The sequence below is a fragment of the Anser cygnoides genome, chromosome 17, assembly GCF_040182565.1.
Source record: "Anser cygnoides isolate HZ-2024a breed goose chromosome 17, Taihu_goose_T2T_genome, whole genome shotgun sequence".
Taxonomy (NCBI): domain Eukaryota; kingdom Metazoa; phylum Chordata; class Aves; order Anseriformes; family Anatidae; genus Anser; species Anser cygnoides.
In genome coordinates, this window is record NC_089889.1 from 2,875,736 (window position 1) to 2,894,134 (window position 18,399).

The 18,399-nt window shown below is 54.7% G+C and overlaps 2 protein-coding genes across 3 annotated transcripts in view; one reads left to right on the forward strand and one right to left on the reverse strand.

Moving 5' to 3' along the window:
- Window positions 1-149: 149 nt before the first annotated feature.
- On the forward strand, window positions 150-5,886 carry HPD (4-hydroxyphenylpyruvate dioxygenase). Of its 2 annotated transcripts, XM_013173295.3 has the most exons (14): window positions 150-974; window positions 1,131-1,157; window positions 1,844-1,906; window positions 2,464-2,568; window positions 2,738-2,780; window positions 2,852-2,934; window positions 3,087-3,176; window positions 3,280-3,383; window positions 3,472-3,549; window positions 3,695-3,857; window positions 3,990-4,061; window positions 4,479-4,601; window positions 4,722-4,838; window positions 5,003-5,886. In XM_013173295.3, exons 1-14 carry the CDS (start codon window positions 972-974, stop codon window positions 5,111-5,113), a joined length of 1,182 nt encoding a protein of 393 aa, XP_013028749.1. In that variant the 5' UTR covers window positions 150-971; the 3' UTR covers window positions 5,114-5,886. The 2 variants fall into 2 exon arrangements, with proteins under 2 accessions (XP_013028749.1, XP_066835295.1); XM_066979194.1 differs by lacking the exon at window positions 3,087-3,176 and having other exon boundaries at window positions 3,220-3,383.
- Window positions 5,887-7,007: 1,121 nt separating this feature from the next.
- The window catches only part of SETD1B (SET domain containing 1B, histone lysine methyltransferase), a 49,749-nt gene continuing 38,357 nt past the window's right edge, over window positions 7,008-18,399 (reverse strand). The window contains exons 13-18 of the mRNA XM_048073836.2: window positions 15,922-17,478; window positions 14,387-14,553; window positions 13,969-14,100; window positions 13,093-13,212; window positions 12,585-12,722; window positions 7,008-11,834 (exon numbers count right to left, since the gene is read on the reverse strand). Coding sequence (XP_047929793.2) covers window positions 11,661-11,834; window positions 12,585-12,722; window positions 13,093-13,212; window positions 13,969-14,100; window positions 14,387-14,553; window positions 15,922-17,478 — 2,288 coding nt within the window. The 3' untranslated portion in view covers window positions 7,008-11,660. The remainder of the gene's footprint in view (window positions 11,835-12,584; window positions 12,723-13,092; window positions 13,213-13,968; window positions 14,101-14,386; window positions 14,554-15,921; window positions 17,479-18,399) is intronic.

Below are 18,399 nucleotides of genomic sequence, written 5' to 3' on the forward strand. Positions count from 1 at the left end.
GGGGGTGGGCGTGGTCGGAGGGTGGGCGTGGTCAGGGATAGGGGGCGGGGTCAACGCAGGGGGGCGGGGTCAGCGGGGGTGGTGGGAAAGTGGGCGGGGCCAGCGGGGGTGGCGGGAAAGTGGGCGGGGTCAGCGGGGGTGGCGGGAAAGTGGGCGGGGTCAAAGAAAGGGGCGGGGCCAGCGCTGGGTCCCCGCGGCGCGGCGGCGGCACCGCGGTGGCAGGGCCGTGGGGGTGACACGGGGTGGCAGTGACAGGGGGTGACACAGCAACGGCACCTCCATGGGGTGACACGGCAGCAGCGTTGCCACAGGGTGGTGCAGCAGTGGCAGTGCCATGGGGGGGTGACATGGTGGTGGCAGCGCCATTTAGTGACACAGCAGTGGCAGTGCCATGGGGTGACGTGGTGGTGGCATCTCCATGGGGTGACACAGCGATGGCAGTGCCACAAAGGGTCATGGCAGTGGCACTGCTTTGGGGGGGGGGGGGGGGGTGACACAGCGGTGCCACCGCCTCGCGGTGATGCGGTGGTGGCCGTGCCGTAGGTGACACCGCGGTGCCATCGCAGTGAGGTGGCCCCGGCCCCGCTGCCGCCCCCACCGGGTGTGCAGCAGCAGCGGGTGGCACGGTGCCACCACCCACCACCACCGCTCCAGCCCCATGCTGGTGCCACCAGCCACCGTGGCCCCGCTCCTGCCAGCCCTGCAGCACCGCTGTCACCGTGGCTGAGGAAGCCACCGAGTGTCCCCTGCCCCTGCACCGTGCGTGCGCCCACGTCACCCCGGCTTGGCTGCAGCAGGGAGGTCACCAGGCACAGGAGGGGACCCGTGGGACCCGTGGGGCCAGCGGGACGCATGGGGACGGGGCAGTGCCCGGGGTGGAGCTGAGGAGGAGCCGTCCCTCGCCCCGCTATATCAGGCCCGTGCACGGCATCGCGCTCTCTTCGCCGCTGTCACATCGCCGGGTCGCAGCAATGGTGAGGGTTGGGGCCGGACGCCAAACCACGCAGTTTTGGGGGAATTTCGCCACTTTTCTCCCCCCTGCTCGACGCTGGGCTTGGGAGGGAAGGCGCAGGGGGAGCTGCTCCTCGGCTGCGCCCCGCTAACCTGCCCCTCCCCGGTTCTCTTTCCAGACGACTTACACGGACAAGGGAGAAAAGGTAGGTGCTGCCCCGCAGCGCTCCTGGGGGCAAGGCTGACCGTGGGCCCCCCTCGCGCTCACTTCAGCCGCCACCTGCGTGGGCTGCAGAGGACAGCTCTGGTTGCTCGGCATGCTCGGCCATGACGCTTCCATGTTTCCGTTTTGGTGTGACGGGACGTGATGGGCATCAGCGGCTGAGCCCGACGCCTCAGCACAGTCCCTGTTTCCTGCCCGGTTTCACTCCCAGTGCTGTCTGTGCCTGGCGGGGATGACACACAGCAAAGGGGCTTGCTGCGCTCTGCCCCGCTTGGGTAAATCGTTAACACAGAGGTTAACGAGGGCACCTGGCAGCAGCTGCAGGGCCGCAGGGTTTGTCCGCACGTGGGCTCCCCAGCATCTCCAGATACTCTTTTCCCAGCTCTCTCCTCCCGTTCCTCCCTGCCTTCCCTTGCCCCGGCCTGCCTGCCTTGCACTGGTGCTTCACAAGTCCATGCTACCAGGCAATTGCACCTGCAGAACTTGCATTGCATGTAGGAACTGCATTTATAGTTATGTTTGTAGGAACTGTGTTTGTAGGAACTGCACTTGCAGGATCCGTACCCGCAGTGCCGCAGCCGCTGCCCTCCCAGCCCGGGCGAGGAGCAGCACCGTGGCACGGCGAGGATAACCCCAGCAGCCAGGACAAACTTCTCCCCTTCCCTTTAGCCCCTGCGAGGCCGCTTCATCCACTTCCACTCCATCACCTTCTGGGTGGGGAATGCCAAGCAGGTAGGAGGCTGCGGCCGGCTGCATGTGTGGGCAGGGGCGGTGGTGGTGGCCGTGATGGGGACAACGCGGCCGCTGCGGCCATTGGCTGCCAGGGGGGCGGCTGGTGGCCCCTGGCGCTGTCCCTGTGCCAGGCCCTGGCTCGGGGCCATGGCCTTGGGGCCCTTGCGCAAGGTGAGGGGTGGTGGCTGGGGGTGTGCGCGGGACAGGCCCCCAATGTGCAGATGAAAAGCGAAATCGTTGCGGCCCTGCCGCATGCCCCTCCGCCTCCCTGCCCAGCCCCAGCACCGGAGGGCTCTCCAGGCAGCGCTCGCCATGGAGTTTTGGGGTTCTTTGTGCCACTTTCTTGTCCCTGCTTGCTCCTCCTGGGCTGCTCGAGGAGCGTACCTGTGGGCGAGGGGCTCGTTTCAGCAGGCAGGGGCAGAGCGGGGCGGTGACAGATTCAGCTCCGTGCTGCTGGAAGCAGCAAACATCCCACGTGCATACACACATCTATGCACACATGCACACATGTGTGCACACATGCCCCTTGCCGTGGTTTACCCGTGCTGCCGTGGCAGGCTGCCTCGTATTACTGCAACAAGCTGGGCTTCGAGGAGCTGGCGTACCGGGGGCTGGAGACGGGCAGCCGGGAGGTGGTGTCGCACGTCATCAAGCAGGACAAGGTACGGTGACAAAGCCCTGATGGCGGTGCCACCGCCAAGGTGCCCCGCGGTGACGGGGAGATGCTGGATGCGCGCCGACGCTGCCCAAAGGCGTTTGCAGTGTTAAACCCCGCATCCGCAGCGTGCATCCCATCACCAACCCTGAGCCCGTCGTCCTCTTCCTCTCCAGATCGTGTTCGTTCTCTCGTCCGCACTCAACCCGGGGAATGAGGGTAGGTTTTGGGGGGCTGGAGGGGCCGGGCGGTGCGCAGCATCCCCGCTCACGCCCGCCGGCTGCCGGCAGAGATGGGCGAGCACCTGGTGAAGCACGGGGACGGGGTGAAGGACGTGGCCTTCGAAGTGGAGGACTGCGACTTCATTGTGAAGGTAGGCAGCGCCCGCACGATGCAGCGGGGGCCCTGAAACGGTGAGTTTTGGAGGGGGAAAGGAGCGGCAACGAGCGGGGGCGGAGGGTCCTGGGGCCGTGTCCCCCCAGGCTGTGGGCGCTGCGGCAGGACGGGCGCTCTCCTCCTGCCCAGAAAGCCAAGGAGCGCGGAGCCGTGGTGGTGAAGGAGCCCTGGGTGGAGGAGGACAAGTTCGGGAAGGTGAAGTTCGCCGTCATCCAGACGGTGAGTGGCAGGGGGTGGCAGCGCTCAGCACCCCCATCCGCAGTGGCGTCTGTGCACCGCGAGGTGCAGGGCAGGCACGGAGCCGCTTCCCTCCCCGCTGCAGTACGGCGACACCACCCACACCTTGATAGAGAAGCTCAACTACAAGGGGCTCTTCCTGCCCGGGTACCACGCACCCCTCTTCAAGGACCCCCTGCTGCCCAGGCTGTGAGTAGCACGGTGTTCCAGCACCTCCTTGCAGCCCCCAGGGCCCCCCCAGCCCCGCTGAGCGCTGCCCTCGTCCCCCTCCCCGCAGGCCGAGCGCCAAACTGAGCTTTGTGGACCATGTGGTGGGGAACCAGCCTGACCTCCAGATGGTCCCAGTGGCCGACTGGTAAGAGTGGGGAGGGCTGGGAGGAGGCGGCACCGCTCTGCTGGTCTCACTGATGTTTGATGCTAAGGGCAATTAACCCAGAGCAGGGGTTCGTTAGTGCGGGGGTAGAGCGAGGGGCTTCCATGTGCCCCCTGTGGCCCGGCAGGTACCAGAAGAACCTCCTCTTCCACCGCTTCTGGTCGGTGGACGACAAGCAGCTGCACACCGAGTTCAGCGCCCTGCGCTCCATCGTGGTCACCAACTACGAGGAGACCATTAAGATGCCCATCAACGAGCCGGCGTTCGGCAAGAAGAAATCCCAGATTCAGGTGAGCATGTGGGTTGATAGGTCACCAGCAGGGCTTTGGCAAAGAAAAGGGACAGGGCCAACGGGGCAGTGGCTCGCTGGTTGTGTGCCGTAGCCACCAAACACCACCAGCACAGTGAGATTTTCCCCACAGGAATACATCGACTACTACGGAGGGGCCGGAGTCCAGCACATCGCGCTGAACACCTCCGACATCATCTCGGCGGTGAGTGCCACCACGGCAGCCCCATCCTGTGCCCTGGGCACACTCGGGGCTGCGTCACGGGGCAGAAGTAGATGATGACCCCCAGGGTGGGTGGCGAAGACCTGGGCTTTGTGCCGTGGTTGTTTCACAGACAGAATTAATGGAGCAGCTCATGGTGCCAGGCTGGGCCACCACAGCGCATGGTCTGCCTGCCCCTGGCTCCTCTGCAGGCCAGAGAGCCTCCGGAGGCATCGGGGGCATCCTTGCACGGTGGCCAACCCCACACTGCTTGGAGAGGGCACCTGGGGCCCAAAGGGAGAGGGTGGGACAGGGCCCATGCTCCGTTTGGAGCCAAAGCCATGAGAAAATGTCACTTTCCTCCCGCCACCGCCTGTCCCCGCGCACCCGCCCCACGCTCAGCTCTCCCCCGCCCTGCAGATCACCAACCTGAAGCAGCGCGGCATGCAGTTCATGGACGTGCCGTCCAGCTACTACCAGCTGCTGCGGGAGAGGCTGAAGGCTGCCAAAATCAAAGTGAAGGAGAACATCGACAAGCTGGAGGTGGGTCGGGCCGCGGCTGGGCCGGTTCCCCACGGCGTCTGGCAGGGCCGAGGGCCGCGTGGAGGCACCTCTGTGCTCCTCGGTGAGTCTCGGAGTTATCGTCCTACTGCCTTTCTCCAGGAACTGAAAATCCTGGTGGACTTCGATGAGAAAGGCTACCTGCTCCAGATCTTCACCAAACCAGTTCAAGACAGGCCCACGGTCTTTCTGGAGGTCATCCAGCGGCACAACCACCAGGTAGGCCGGAGGATTTCACTGCTGAATGCAATGAAGCTGGCCTCGGGGTGAGTGACAGCCTGGGGGCCTCAGCGGGGCCTTGTGCCGTCACGCAGCCAGCTCTCCTGGTGCTGGGGCCTCGTGGAGCCCAGCACCACGTCCAGGTAACGCTGTCTTCCCCGCAGGGCTTCGGCGCCGGGAACTTCAAGTCTCTGTTCGAAGCGATAGAAATCGACCAGGACGCACGAGGCAACCTGACGGTCCTGAACCCCAACGGGGAGAGCGAGCGCATGTAGCGGCAGAGTGCGCCCAGCCTCCGTGGCCGGCCCCTAACGAGCTGATTCCCTAACGAGCTGATTCACAAACGAAACGGGGACCCGGCCGATGCTTCAGTAAATAGCCCGGGGAAGTCGCTGCCAAGCTGGCGACGTGCAAGGACTGATCCTGACCCAGCCCAGGGACTGCCCTCGGGAGAGGGGACGTGGGAAACGGTGACAGCGTTTCATGAACCAGCCTAACCCGATCCAAGCCACCCAATTCCTGACACAGGACACGTGCCCAAGGTATGCAGCTCTGGAGGAAGACACAGGAAACAGCTGGAGCACTTAAACCCCATCTACATGAAGTTTTCCATTAATTTTAGCTATGCGGGAAGCTGAGAGAGGAAAGCATTCAGGGATTTGCCTCTCTGCGTGTCTCTTTTTAATTATTATCACTTGTAGGTTCAATCTTGGATTTGAATTTCCTGAGAGTAAACACATGATTTTGGGGTAGCTACAGCATTCTGGAATGAGATGATTGAATGTACACGTTTCAGCCTTTCTGCCCCTGTACCCCAGTCTTGCTCTAGTACCTGTAAGCTCTTGAATTAACGGGGGGCTGGCGTTTTCCAGTGCTTCAAGAAGCAATCGCTGCGTTTGTGGCGATTGCCTGGCTCGGTCCTGGCTGCAGGTGAGGACTCCTCTTGGGGCATCACCCTGGGCACCGTCACAGTCCTTTGCAAGGGGGCTTTCCCCACTGACACAATAAAATCCGTTTCTGTCACAGCGTGAGTGCCTGGTAAGTCCGTGCTGCCAGGGCTGCAGGCCCCGTGCCCGCCGTGGCTGTGGGGCATCAGGGAGGAGCCGAGGCTCCAGATTCAGCGACAGCCTCGGTGCTGCCACAGGAACCAGTGTCCCATGGCAGGGCCAAGTGGCCAACACCGCCCAACCCAACCTGCCTTGCTACTAAAGTACCTGCAGATCCCAGCTCCCACGCAGATAAGGAAAAGAGGTGCGAACAACCTTGACTGCTCCCTGAGGACCTGCAGACCTCAGGATGCACCAGCCGAAGAACACCGCAGGCTGCCTGGTGGCCCCGGGTCCCCCCTGCTGTCACTCATTTGCCCCCCAAATCCAGCTCCTGTTGCTGCTCCTTGCGTTTCCCAGTGTGGAAGCTGCTCAAAGCCTGAGCCAAGTCCCTGGCTGATGCTGGGCTCCTGGGACGTGATGAGAGCCCACCCGCAGCCCGAGCCCCTGCCTGACCCAGCCACCCCCTGGTTGAGCCCTGCACTGTCCGGCTTCCCATTCCCTGCTGTGGCTGGGGAGAACGGAGGCAGAAGGCGCCAGCAGCCAAGGCTCTCTCCTGCCGGTTCATTTTCCTCCTCTATCAGCTGCTGCGTTCATCCCTGCCCTGTGTACCCCCTTTTCCAAAACTCAGAGAAGCCACGGTGCTGCCGCACCTCTCTTGGTAGGCTACAGGCTTTCGCCTGCACAAAGTAAAGCAAAGCAAAGCAAAAAAAATAAATAAAAATATATGAAGCCAGAAAAACTGACATGGTCAGAGTGCCCTGGGACACCCAGCACAGTGAAGAATATTAAAGGCGAGACCCATCTGCCTCGGGCAGCGCTCTGACCGTGGGGCAGGCTCGGCCCGCGGTGTGGCTGCTCCAGTACAGACACGTGTTGGGGCTTCCCCCTGTGGCTGTGTCCAGCACAGAGCTGGCAGCATAATTGGATAATTTCAGCCGTAACCTTAACTTCCTGCAGGTTCAGCGCCCCGACCTGCTCACATTTCTTCCACGCAATAGTTGTACGACGTTGCTTAAAGCCCCTGCCTGGACACAGGAGGAGTATTTTCAGCTCTCGTGGTTCCCAGCACGGGTCCGAGAGCAAAAAGCTGCCCCGGCTACACACCAAGCACAACATAATGTTTCTGTAAGAAAAGTCAGTATATTTATGGTTTGCTTTATAAAAGTTACTATAATACAATGGTACATAGTATTCAATTCACAAAAATATGAACAAATATATACAGCATGACACATCCACAACAAAAACACTTTCTTCAAAACAAGATACATACTGGTGACAGATTCTATATGCACAAAACATCCCTAAATTTATAAATTTGCTTAACAAAAGAAAAAGCAGAAATCCTAAATCTTCAAAGCAGATTTTTTTTTTAAAGGAACTTTAAAAAAAAAAATCATTTATTGCAAACCATTTTACCTGCCTCCTTTTAAAGGAAGCCCTTTATTTTCACACCGTGAATTAAAACAACCTGTTTAAGGAACCAGAAAACTGCAGGATTGGAGCCGGGTGTTCTTCCCTTTTGCTTTTAAAACTGCCCGTTTGAGTGTCCGTTCCAGAGGGTTTCTTTTCACTTGGACAAATACTACAGTGGCAATTAAGGAGGAAACTCATAGAAACAAAAAAAATATTAAAATGAAAAAAATCCAGTTGCAAACTCGCTTAAATACATTTTAGGTTGTCTATTAGACTGTACACATTTCCTCGCTTGAAATAAATAGATTTTGCACATTAGGTTTCAGAATGGGGCGGGGGGGGGCAAAGAAGAAGCCTTGACTTGGCAATTTTTTGTCTTCAGTTTCTTAATGCTGCTAATTCCATCTATTTATTTGACAAAAAAAAAAAAACATATTTATACAGAATTTACATTATACAAAGCTTGACACAAGCTGTAAATGCCACCAGCTCCTTTGCTATACTCAGTCCTTCTTCCTCCCCACCTTCTCGACATGAATTAGAGCTGGAATCTGTTTAAAAAGAACTCCAAATTACAATAGTCACTTTTAATAAATTATTTACATGCTCTTGAAGTACAAAGAAATCAGCAAAAAAATTTCAACATGTTTCTACAAGAAACAGTGTTTGAAGAGAAGATTCTTGAGTTTGCCTATGTACAGAAGATGCATTTTTTTTTAATATACTTCAAAATCCTTTTTTCCTTAAATTTTTATTTTATACAGAAATGCACTGAAATGATCCCTGAAAAAGGTCACAAAAACCGGAACTGAAACTACTGTATACTTTGTTGGAGTTTAAAAATGTTTTTCGTTTTGTTTTTTTCCTTGTAGAAATAAGCTGCTCTATACAATATAAATATCTGCAGGACGAGCCCCTGCCCCGCCGCCCCCGATGGCTACAGGGCGCTTTGGGGGCGACCGAAGGCCGCGGGGCAGTGAGGGCGAGGGCAGGTGGGGTTTGCAAGCAGAGCACACTTCCTAGGAACGCCAGCTGCTGCGGGATTCGCACGCTGACCTGGAGCCAGCTCGCTCACCTGGGGACACTACGGGCTGGAGGGACGCCTCCCAAGCCTCTGCACTGCTCTCCGCGATCGTTTCACCCAGCAGAGCCACCCAAGCGAGCTGCAGTTTCGCGGGGAGCACAGTCAACGTCTCTCTCTCTGTTTTAGGGTTCAATTTAAGTGAAAATAAATCTAGGACAGCGAACAGGACGACTCCAGCACGCCTCTCTGTCAAGCAGCACGAGCCAAAGCACCTGGGGGTGCGGAAGGAGGCTCCATGGGGCTGCCTTCCCAAACCACCTCCGTGGCTGCAGGGCTCCCCGGCCCCGCAGGGACAGGGCAGCCACAGGATGCCTCGATCAGACCTAAAACCCCGCCATAAAATCGTGGGGACAGGGCTGCTCTGACCAGCTGCACAGGGAGGGCTCTGCAAGCCAAGACCTACGGGGAAAAAAGCGAAGCCTCAGCTTTGAGGACCAACGTGGGTTTTCGGAAGTGCTGGCAAACAGCTCTGCTTCCTCCTGGGGGCTCCCGGGAGCTCAGCTCTTCCGAAAGCTCACGTTTATCCCCCTGGAAAACTGCAGAGGGATGGGTACTGGGTTACAGGTGGTTTCAGGAGCGCCCCAAGGATTTCAGTGCTCGAGGCCTTCGGCACCCAGATCCCTGTGGCGCTCCTGCAAACACCGCGGAGGAACCCGAGCCGTGGGCCTCGTCCCACAGGACCCTGCTCTGCCTCACGCCTTCCCTCAACAACCTGCCGGGGCTGACCCCGTCCAGAGCACACAGAGACGCTGGGAAGGACAGAATCACCAGCAGGTACTTAGGGGTTGTGTGAAGCTGGGGTTTTCTCCCCCACAAAACCAATTCACGCTCTGGTTTGATGGGCCAGAGAGGAACAAGGCCAAGAGCAGGGGCAGGACTGCTACAGGCAGGGGCTTCGGTTCTGAGACACAAAATTTCTGTGCATTTCTAAAGCTTCGAAACAAAAGGCTGAGCTGTGGAGATGCCAACCAGAGCATCGGCACAAGAGGAACCTCATTTGAAAAGAAAAAAGAAAAAGAATCAGAGCAGCTGGTTTAATCCCCAAATTCTCCTGCCACAGCTGTTGTTACAACCCAAGTTCAACGACAAACTATTTGTGCTTCTCATAATTTTAAGCTCTGGGTCACGATTATTCAATTGCCAGAGAGATTTACAAAGAAGAGGGGGAAAAACCCCAAAGCAAAGGAAACAACGGAAGAAAACCAGGGATGAGATCACGGACTGTCCAACCTTCGGGACGATTTCCTTGCCCTCAGGCAGAGCCGCAGGCAGGCGGCAGCTGGCGGCAGCCCGCACCCTCCTGCTCTCGCCAGCCTCCTGTCTGAGGAAGGAATTCAAACACAGAGGTCTAACCCACATCGCAAGCTCCGCTCTGCGGCACAGGCCCGGCAATTCCACGTCACAGTGGCAAAAAAACTTCCAGGAAACTCTTTTGCAACCTCTGATCACGGAGCTGTGGTCGGAGAGCAATTAGCGCTAATTTTACAAGGCTACAAGAATACAGCTGGCCAATTTGTTCTGCGGGGAGAAGGTTTTTAGTTACGCAGACGATGTTTGCGTTTCACAATTACATCGCCGTTTCCCCTATAAGCCAATTAGGGAGGTTTAGCACAACTAATCTCTACTTTTAAAGCAGGAGAAACTCCACGCGAGTTGAAAAACCTGATCCTGTCTATACCTGAACTGTCGTCTAACGTTCCCAGACCACATCCAAAGAAGCTTTTTCTTTGGTGCTTTGGCCCATTTTTAAATGGAACCCCTTGAAGAACCGCAAACGCCACCTCAGCACGTCTACAAGGTCAGAAGAGATTGAAAAACCATCTCAAAACGGGCTTCCTAGTTTGAAGAATTCATTTTCACGCTGCAGGTGGGGGAGGATGGGATTGCTATCGCAGCCTGCGCTCGGGGCACTTTCCACCACGTTTGGTCTTACCGAAAGGATGGGACTACCCCGGGGGCAAGTTACTGAGTAACCGGGGGAGGAGAGCAGCAGGTCCAGCTCGCTCCTATCACAGGAGGAATCTTCCCCATTCAAGGACAGGGCAAATACTCCATGTAAAATGCTGGAAGGGCAGGGAAATGCAGACAGAAGTGAGAAAAATTAAGGTGAGGAACACATCAGTCTGTTTCCCATCAACAGGAAGAAAATCCTATGAGAATCTCCTATTAGAAACACGGGCCGTAGTGTATGCGTAAAAGGAGGGTAAGGTTTCTACAGCGTAACTGAGGCTGTATTTCCCACTTAATTTCAGCCTCAGGTGTTTTGTTTTTTTGAACGCTAGACAAATCAGTCTACGAGAAATGGGCATCCCAAAAGGCCATACGTGGTGCCAAACGGACTGCCCAGCTGACTCAGCTCGTTACTACTGATTGCGGGACCCACTATTTTTCTTGCAGGGGTGCTGAGGTTTTGATCCCCCAATATACCAGCATGGCGTATGAAAATCAGCGATGAGCCCAAGGCGCTAAGCTCAGGTCTGTGGCTGACCTGGCGTTCCCCGGGGTGTCTGGCTTAGGGGACTTGTTCAGGCTCACCCCTAACAAAAAGGCAGGACAGTTCACCTATAGTCTCGTTGCAGACACGTCTCCATACACACACATGCACCCGAACACACGCACACACCCATTCACACACCCTCAAGCCTCTGGCTTGCTCTGTAACATCAACCTTACATTTATTTACAGCTTACTCTGAGAAATCTGTGCAATTTCAGCCGATCAAGCTCCCAACAAACCCTATATGGCGTTTTCAGTCTCTGCTTCACATTTAAACGTTGAATGTCTTTTTCAACCAACAAAACTGATGAGAAAAAGGTAGCAGCATTTATGAAAAGATGAAGGTTTATACCAACAATTAAAAAAAGGTACCATTATCCCATGAAGGAGCCTTAACGTAGGGACTGAACAGAGAGAAGCTAGTGTTTGGATAGACCATGCCACAAAACGGTAGTCACCTTTTTGTGTGCGTGTTGGATCTGAAAAGGAAAGAGCACCTGAAACATGAACAGTCCTCGTAAGCATGTGCGCTTTTTGCTTTCATTCGTGATCCTGGCAGAAGTGCGAAACTTGCTTGGTTTTCTCTTCTCTTTTTTCCTTTTTTTAATATATATTTTTTTCCTTTTTAATTTTTTTCTTCCTTTTTTTCCTTATTTTTTTCCTCATTTTTTTTCTTTTTTTTTCTTTTTTTTTTTCTTTTTTGGCAAAGTGCAACCACACCTGGTTACCACAGTTTTGACATGGCCGAAGGTGCAAGTGTGACGAGAAACCTCGAGTTCAGTTCAGGGTTCCCCTGCAGTTCTCAGAGCCACATAGACACGGGATTTTTACATCCTCAATGGGAAACTTGTAGTCATAGGTAATTTCCTCATTCACATTGATGTGCTGTTTGGAGTAGATGACGATCTTCTTTTGAGACTCCACTGTGATCACTTTAGCGTAACAATTTGGCTGCAAGGGTGACAGAACAGGTAATGATTTAGGCTCCCGATGGCCACGGCTTCCCAGCCTCCACACAATTAACTAAACTAAAATAGAGTGGGGCACTCACTTCCCCAGACAGTCTCAGCCATGCTTCCAGAGCCTAGACCCAGGAAACCCAGTGGGAAGCTGAGAGGAGGAGGCATGAAGCCAAAAACCAGAGGAGCTGTCCTTGTGCTCCTCCAAAACAGACACATTCTGGTCATTCACAGTGCACGAGAGCCCTCGTGGTGCTCCACTACGTTTGTCAGTGGTTAAGAGCAGCTCAGCTAATGCTTGGTAACGTGGTCAGACATCCAAGCCCTTGAATGTAGACTGCAGCACCGAACAGACAGGAAAGCAGCTTCTCTGCTTACCAGGGCAAGAGTACTTTTCCCACGTGGACACTAGAAGACTGTTCCCACAGCAGAAGATCTGCTAAAATTGTTGTTTTAAGGAAATACTTCTTAGCTGTGGTTGAACAGCATCCATCAGGGTCCTACAATATGGTCAGAAGGATTCTGAGTACGCTCTGTCTTGCTGCCTGTTTCATTTCTCAGGTCTCTCATCTCTTCCTTAAGCTAGTTTAGACTCAGCTTTGATCTGCTGCAGCTCATTAAGTTAATCATAACCCTGTGATCCCTTGCTACTTCTGAATGTGTTCCTGATCAGAGTTAGCGAGGACTCGGTGGGTTTATCAGCATGTCAGAGTACAATTATATGAAAAAAACTGCTACTTACATTGCAGCTGTGATTAATAAACCTAGCGAAGTTTCCGCATTTCGTGGCATCGATGATTGTGTCGTGGTCAACTCTGAACATGTAACTGCTTCCGATGCCTTCATCCTCGTATCGCTTTTCACGCATGTCAGCAATGACCTACAGAAAACCCCACAGGTACCGTCAGCACAGGCTGCAGCGATCTGTGAGCAGAGATCTACACAGGGCTCACGTAACCTGCGCTTGTGCCACTCGGAAAATACACGATCCCAAATACCCCAACAGAACAGACTTCACTGAAACCACAGAACTTCAGGATGGGCTTCTTGAGAGCTTACTTCCTAAGGATTTGAGCTCTGAATTTCTGGGTTGTTGAAAATCCCACCCCTGTTCCTCCAAGCCACATGCCAGCCTCTGCCTAGCTCACACAGCTAACGCCCTGCAGCAGGGACGCCAGCCCCAGCTGCCATACTCAATCACTTCTCTCAGGGCTGCTTTTTGCTCACTTTTCACCCCCGGTCCAGCTTACCTGCCTGATGTTCTGACCCACGTACTCAATCACCATCTCATCAGCTGCGATGGGCTCCATGGCGAAAAGGCCCCAGTCGTGGATGTGGCTCTTGCAGAATTTTAGCTTCTTCTTCCGGAACTGCATGAAGAAAACACCCCAAAATCCCAACCCTGAGTTAGCCACAGCACCAAAAGGGAAAGGCTGTCCCTAGGTCCAGCAGCACGCTCCAACACACGAGAAATGCTGGGGCGCTTCAACCTGATTCGGTTTCCTTCTGTCTTTTGGTGACAGGAGGGCAGCACAGGGGACGTAGGAGGTCCCACAGACTTGCAGTACTGGGGTTTTTATACCACTGACCATGCACCGTTTGGGAGAACAGACCCGTTGGGGCCATCGATCTCTGTTCTGCACAGCCCTGATGGTTCTGCCTAGGGCTAAAGAAGCTCCTGCGCTTACAGCCATTTATCAAAGGGCTCGTGCCTCTTCTCCTCACAGGGGAGCACGCTGGACTACAGTGTCCTGTTTTCCCCATGATTGCTCTGTTCCTATTTTTAGGTGAATTAGATCGCAGAAATCTTCAAGTCGGTTTACGTGGAAGCCCAGAAGAGCTGGGTACCCCAGAGAGGTTCTGTGTCGGGTGATCCTCCCAGACCATCTCTTCGTCTCCCTGCAGCTGCTCTGACTGCAGAGCCCAGCTCCCCAGCCAAGCACCACCGACCTGCTCTGTAGAGACTTTTTCCAACCCACCAGGCAACACCTTAATTCTGGGCCGCACTCAACCCCCTGACGCACACAGGGGTGCCCAGCACTGAGCTCTGTGGCCACCCCCTGCCTGGCCTCAGCCTGCTCCCAGCCAGCCCCCGCACGGAGCAGCCGCCCCGCGGGGTGTCCTACCTTGAGCTGGTTGAACTTGAGCAGGTCGCTGTCACAGCTCCCGGTGAAGGAGGAGAGGAGCCTGCGCTGCTCTGACCGCCTCTCGGAGCCAGCCCGGGTGGAAGCGTGAGGTTGAGCAGGGATGCTCATGCCCTGAGGACAAACGGGTGATCAAAGCTGACCCAACGCGCCCAGCACGCTGCAGCCTCCCAACGAGCAACCCCTTGTGCTACAAGGCGTCATCACAGAGCACGTGGCCTCCTGACACATCCCACTTCAAACACCCCCACCGCCCCGGCACCACCCAAACGGCCACCTCAACGCAGGCGTAGCTACAGCTCCACCTCGCCGAAAGGCAGGGAGCAGCCACCGGCTGTGACGACGTTCGAAGCCAAATCCCGCTGGCACCCTGGTGGTCAGCAGAGGACGTTTCCCTCACCTGCGTGTCAGCTGGAGGCTCCTCTGCAAAAGCTCGGCTATTGTTGAGGTATTTCAGTTTGTCCTTCTTATCAATTTTGTAATAGCCTTCGCTTCGTGCGCAGCCCGTCACGTGCTCCCGCATCCCATCGTCACGCTTCTTTTTCTTGGGGGTGGAAAAGCTGGTAGGTGGGAAGAAGTTAAGGAGCAACACGGCCGCCGGGGGACATCAGACCAAACCTCTGCCGTTACGTGGAGCTAACACCAAGAGCTTGGAAAATGAGGAAGGGTTTTTTGGGGGGCGGGGGGGGGGGGGGGGGGGGGAAGTGGCTGCAAAAAAATAACAGTGCTATTAAAAAAAGCTTGCAGGAAAGCCCAGCACGGTATTTCCTTCTTAGCTGCATGCTTTGGGAAACGTAAATTTCGTTTTCTCCTTACTTTAAGCATAAGGTTAAGCTGTCAAGAGAAACTTGTCTGGAAAAGGATTTCCCCGTAGCACTGACCGTGTCCACAGACAGCAGCTGCCCAGCCCCCTGGGTGGATTTTTTTCCCCTGTTTTGCACAGCACACTTTTGTTCTCCCTCCAGCAACTCCCTGCAGCCACCCCAAGCCCTGGGGACACCGCGCTGACCTCGCAGCAATCCCGTCCCTTGGCACCCTGCCTCGGGCGAGGTGCAGCACAGACGGGCCGGAGACACCCCTCAGCCCGACGGGTGGGACACGCCACTCTCACCGGGCTCGGGAGATCTGCTCCTGCAGACCTGGTGGGACAGGGAAGACCCCGCGCAGATGCTTCAAACCCCACTGTCCTGATCCACCAAGAAAAACCGCAACGGTTTTAAGTGGCTTTGGCTGGTTTGCTTTTGCTCTAGAGAAAGGTTAAAAAATAATAAAAGCAGGATTTTGCAGGGAGTCAGGGATGAAATATTTTAACTCCAGACATCTCTAGCAACACACGAGGTGCTCCACGTGCTCCCTGATGACCGTGTCCCGCTGCAGCACAGAGCAGGATGTTCTCCCACCCAGCCCGGGGCTGTGTCTGCCCCATGTGCTGCCTAGCAGCCAGCCTTTTCTGCTTATTAGTATTTTGGGCTCGAAGCAAGTTAAAGCTGCTAGCACCGCTAACATCATTTTGGGCACAGATGGCAGGATTATTTTTACAGCAAGTTTTAGCCCCAAGTTAAAGTCCTCTACGTACAGACTAGAAACTGCCGGGTTTAGTAATCAGTTTAGCAGGTTGGGGAAAAAAAAAAAAAGTGGTTTAAATGAAGACAGAAAATTCTCAAACTAGCAAGGAAATCTCCCCAGAAGACGTGCTTAGAGGCTTTCTCTGCAGTTCTAGATGGAAAATGCAGCAACAACAGCCACTTCTGCAGCACTTTTGTATTGCAGCTTCAGGGATTAGGTCTAGAACTGCCTGCTGACATAAGCAATTGCTGTCCCAGTAAGCAAATCTGCCAAAGGACTTCGTCTGTTGCATTCTAAGTCCCACTACCCAATGCCCACCGAGTGCATCCTACACGTGGTGTGCGACGCAGAGCCAGCGAGAAAGGATATAAGGATGGAATACCCACAGGGTGTCGTTAAGCCAGTCCATACCATTGTCCTGCTGTAACAAGCGGTCATATGTGATACACATGAATTTGATATCTTCCTCGTCTATGCCTCCGTTCCAAATATCGTACAAAATGGTCATCTCCTCAAACTCGGAGCGTGGCCTGAACTGAGGCCGGGGTGGGGAATACTCAGGGGAAGGAATCACCGGGAGGTCCTCAGGTGACTTCTTCTGCCTTCGCCACTGTCTTTTAGGCTTCACGTGAGCTTCTTCTTCCTTGAAGTCTTCGTTCCACTGGTTCTCCAATTCCTTAAATGGCAGTTTCTCTGCGACTGTCTCAGCCGCTATTTTCTCGTGGAAGCCGTCATTCCTGAAGTCCAGGGTGACGGCTTCAGGGTCTTTCAGTCCATAGAAAGCATCGGGATGTGCACTCAGCAGCTCTTTGCTCATAGCGCTTTCCACCAGGGCCACTGGGACGGGAGGTGGCTCTATGGTTTTGCCCGAGTACACATCCAAGGAGAGGACAGAAGGCGGCGACCGTTTTGGTCGGCCCGGCCTCCTTTTGGGAAGAACAGAAGGCGGTGGGGGGGGAGGAAGAATAGAAGCACCAGTGGGTGCTTCCGGCGAGAGTAAAACAGATTTTACTTCTGCCTTGCATTCCTCGATGGGCAGTCTTCCATCTCCAGGCATGCACGGCAGGGCTGCTACGGGTATTGGCTCATCAGGTGGCAAGCCCACGTCTGTGTGGAAATCTGCTGGGGGGGGGCTGGCGAAGGGGATAGGGGAAGGAACACTGTTCATGCTGATCGTAAGGGAAGCACCGAGAGGCTCTTTAAAGGTTTTCTCATCTAGCTCATCCTCTGACGGTTTCTTGCCAGACAGAAGGCAAGGAATGGTAGCACCAGCCTCTGGGAAAGTAGGCGTGAAATTGAAATCTCTCCCAGGAGTCCGCGGAATGCCACTGTTAATGCCAGGAGATTGGGATGGGTAGGAAAAGGGGCTCCCTGGGACTTGAGGGGAACTGAGGGTCAAGCTGCTTCCTGTAAGGGGAGCATCGCTTCCTGGCGTTGCTGGAACAGTGTCCGTGCTCTGTGATTTTGCAAAGGGGTGCGAAGACTTGGCCAAAATGTCCCGCCCAGGAGTCCTAGGAACCTCCTCTTCCATAGATGTTTTGGTCACCAGTAATTGTTCGGGGAACTTTTCTGGAGGGATTAAAGATTCCTCTTTACCGGGAGTCGACGGTAAGGGAAGCGTGGAGGATGGCACCTTGTGGGCTGGAAGCAGAAGAATATCAGTCTCTGGATGCACCACCACCTCCCGCCCCGGCGTGCGAGGCAGCCGGTCGTCCTCCTCCGCTGCAGAGGGCAGTTTTGTTTTAACACGAGCTTCTAAGGTGCCGCCATCAGACTTGCTAAAGAAGCTGCTTTTACTGGGCTGAGGTTCTCCAAAGACTCCCATTGGAGCTGAGAGGCAGAGCGTCCCGTCCTCATCTTGAGATTCAGGCTTTGGACCTTCCTGTACCTCTGGCTCCAGCATGGCAGTGGGTTCAGGCTCTTCCTCTGGAGGAAGAAAAAAACAAAGAAAGAAAGAAAAAAAAAGTCAGGAGCGTTGCTTCCACTTGGTTACTTGCCACTTGCCAGTAAAGGCATGTTTAAGATGTTGCAATTACAGAACAGCTCAATTCCACGGGGAGGCTTTAAAAACTCCAATGCTTTACATTTTGGAGGCACAGAGCGTGGAGTAATTAGACACTACCACAGACATCCCTAATGGACCATTAAAAAAACGCACTATTAATTTGAGGATTAGCTACTACACAGGCCAGAATGAAGGTTTTCTGCTTTGAAAACCCCTGACCACCTTTTTACAGACATGAAAAGCATTAGTGGCTTGCAGGGTGAGAGCTTTGGAGGACAGCTGTCAGAGCCCCGAGCTATCAGCCTTTCTGATGTGGGAAGGGAAACTAATTGCAGGGCCAAGAAGCACCCTCAGCTCTCCAAGGAGGGGAGCAGCGTAATGCTCTTGAACAACACGTGAAGGAAATGGAAAGCCCTTGTAATGAATGAGGAGACACTCAGATGGTATCAATGAGGCAATTTATATGCTGCTCTCCCTGCAGCAGGCTCATTTGTCTGGAGTTTATTTACCTCCTTAGAGTCAGGGCCAAAAGGAATCAACAGTGAATCTTCTCAGGCAGCTCAAAATAACATTTTCAAGTGGGAGAGCAAAAGGAGGTGGAAACGCCTGGAGAGTTGGAGGGGAAGCGTTATCCATCTGTGCTGAGTGAACCAGAGAATCACTGGAGAAAGGTCAGACCCGCGTAACTCCTGCACGGCCAGGCTGGGCAGCACAAGAAGAAGGCTGCAGTTTGAGCTTGTGCCTGCAGTTTACCTGAAAAGCTCACTCCACACATCACGGTACCCCAAATGCAGCTCTCCCCAGATTTATATGCTTTCTGGACACCAACGTGTTCTAGAAAG

What these genes read in the sequence shown, in the direction of transcription:
- HPD (XM_013173295.3), top strand. An exon ending in ACTCAACCCGGGGAATGAGG is followed by an intron (nt 2,781 to 2,851) that starts GTAGGTTTTGGG and finishes GGCTGCCGGCAG; the next exon opens with AGATGGGCGAGCACCTGGTG. An exon ending in AGAAGAAATCCCAGATTCAG is followed by an intron (nt 3,858 to 3,989) that starts GTGAGCATGTGG and finishes TTTTCCCCACAG; the next exon opens with GAATACATCGACTACTACGG.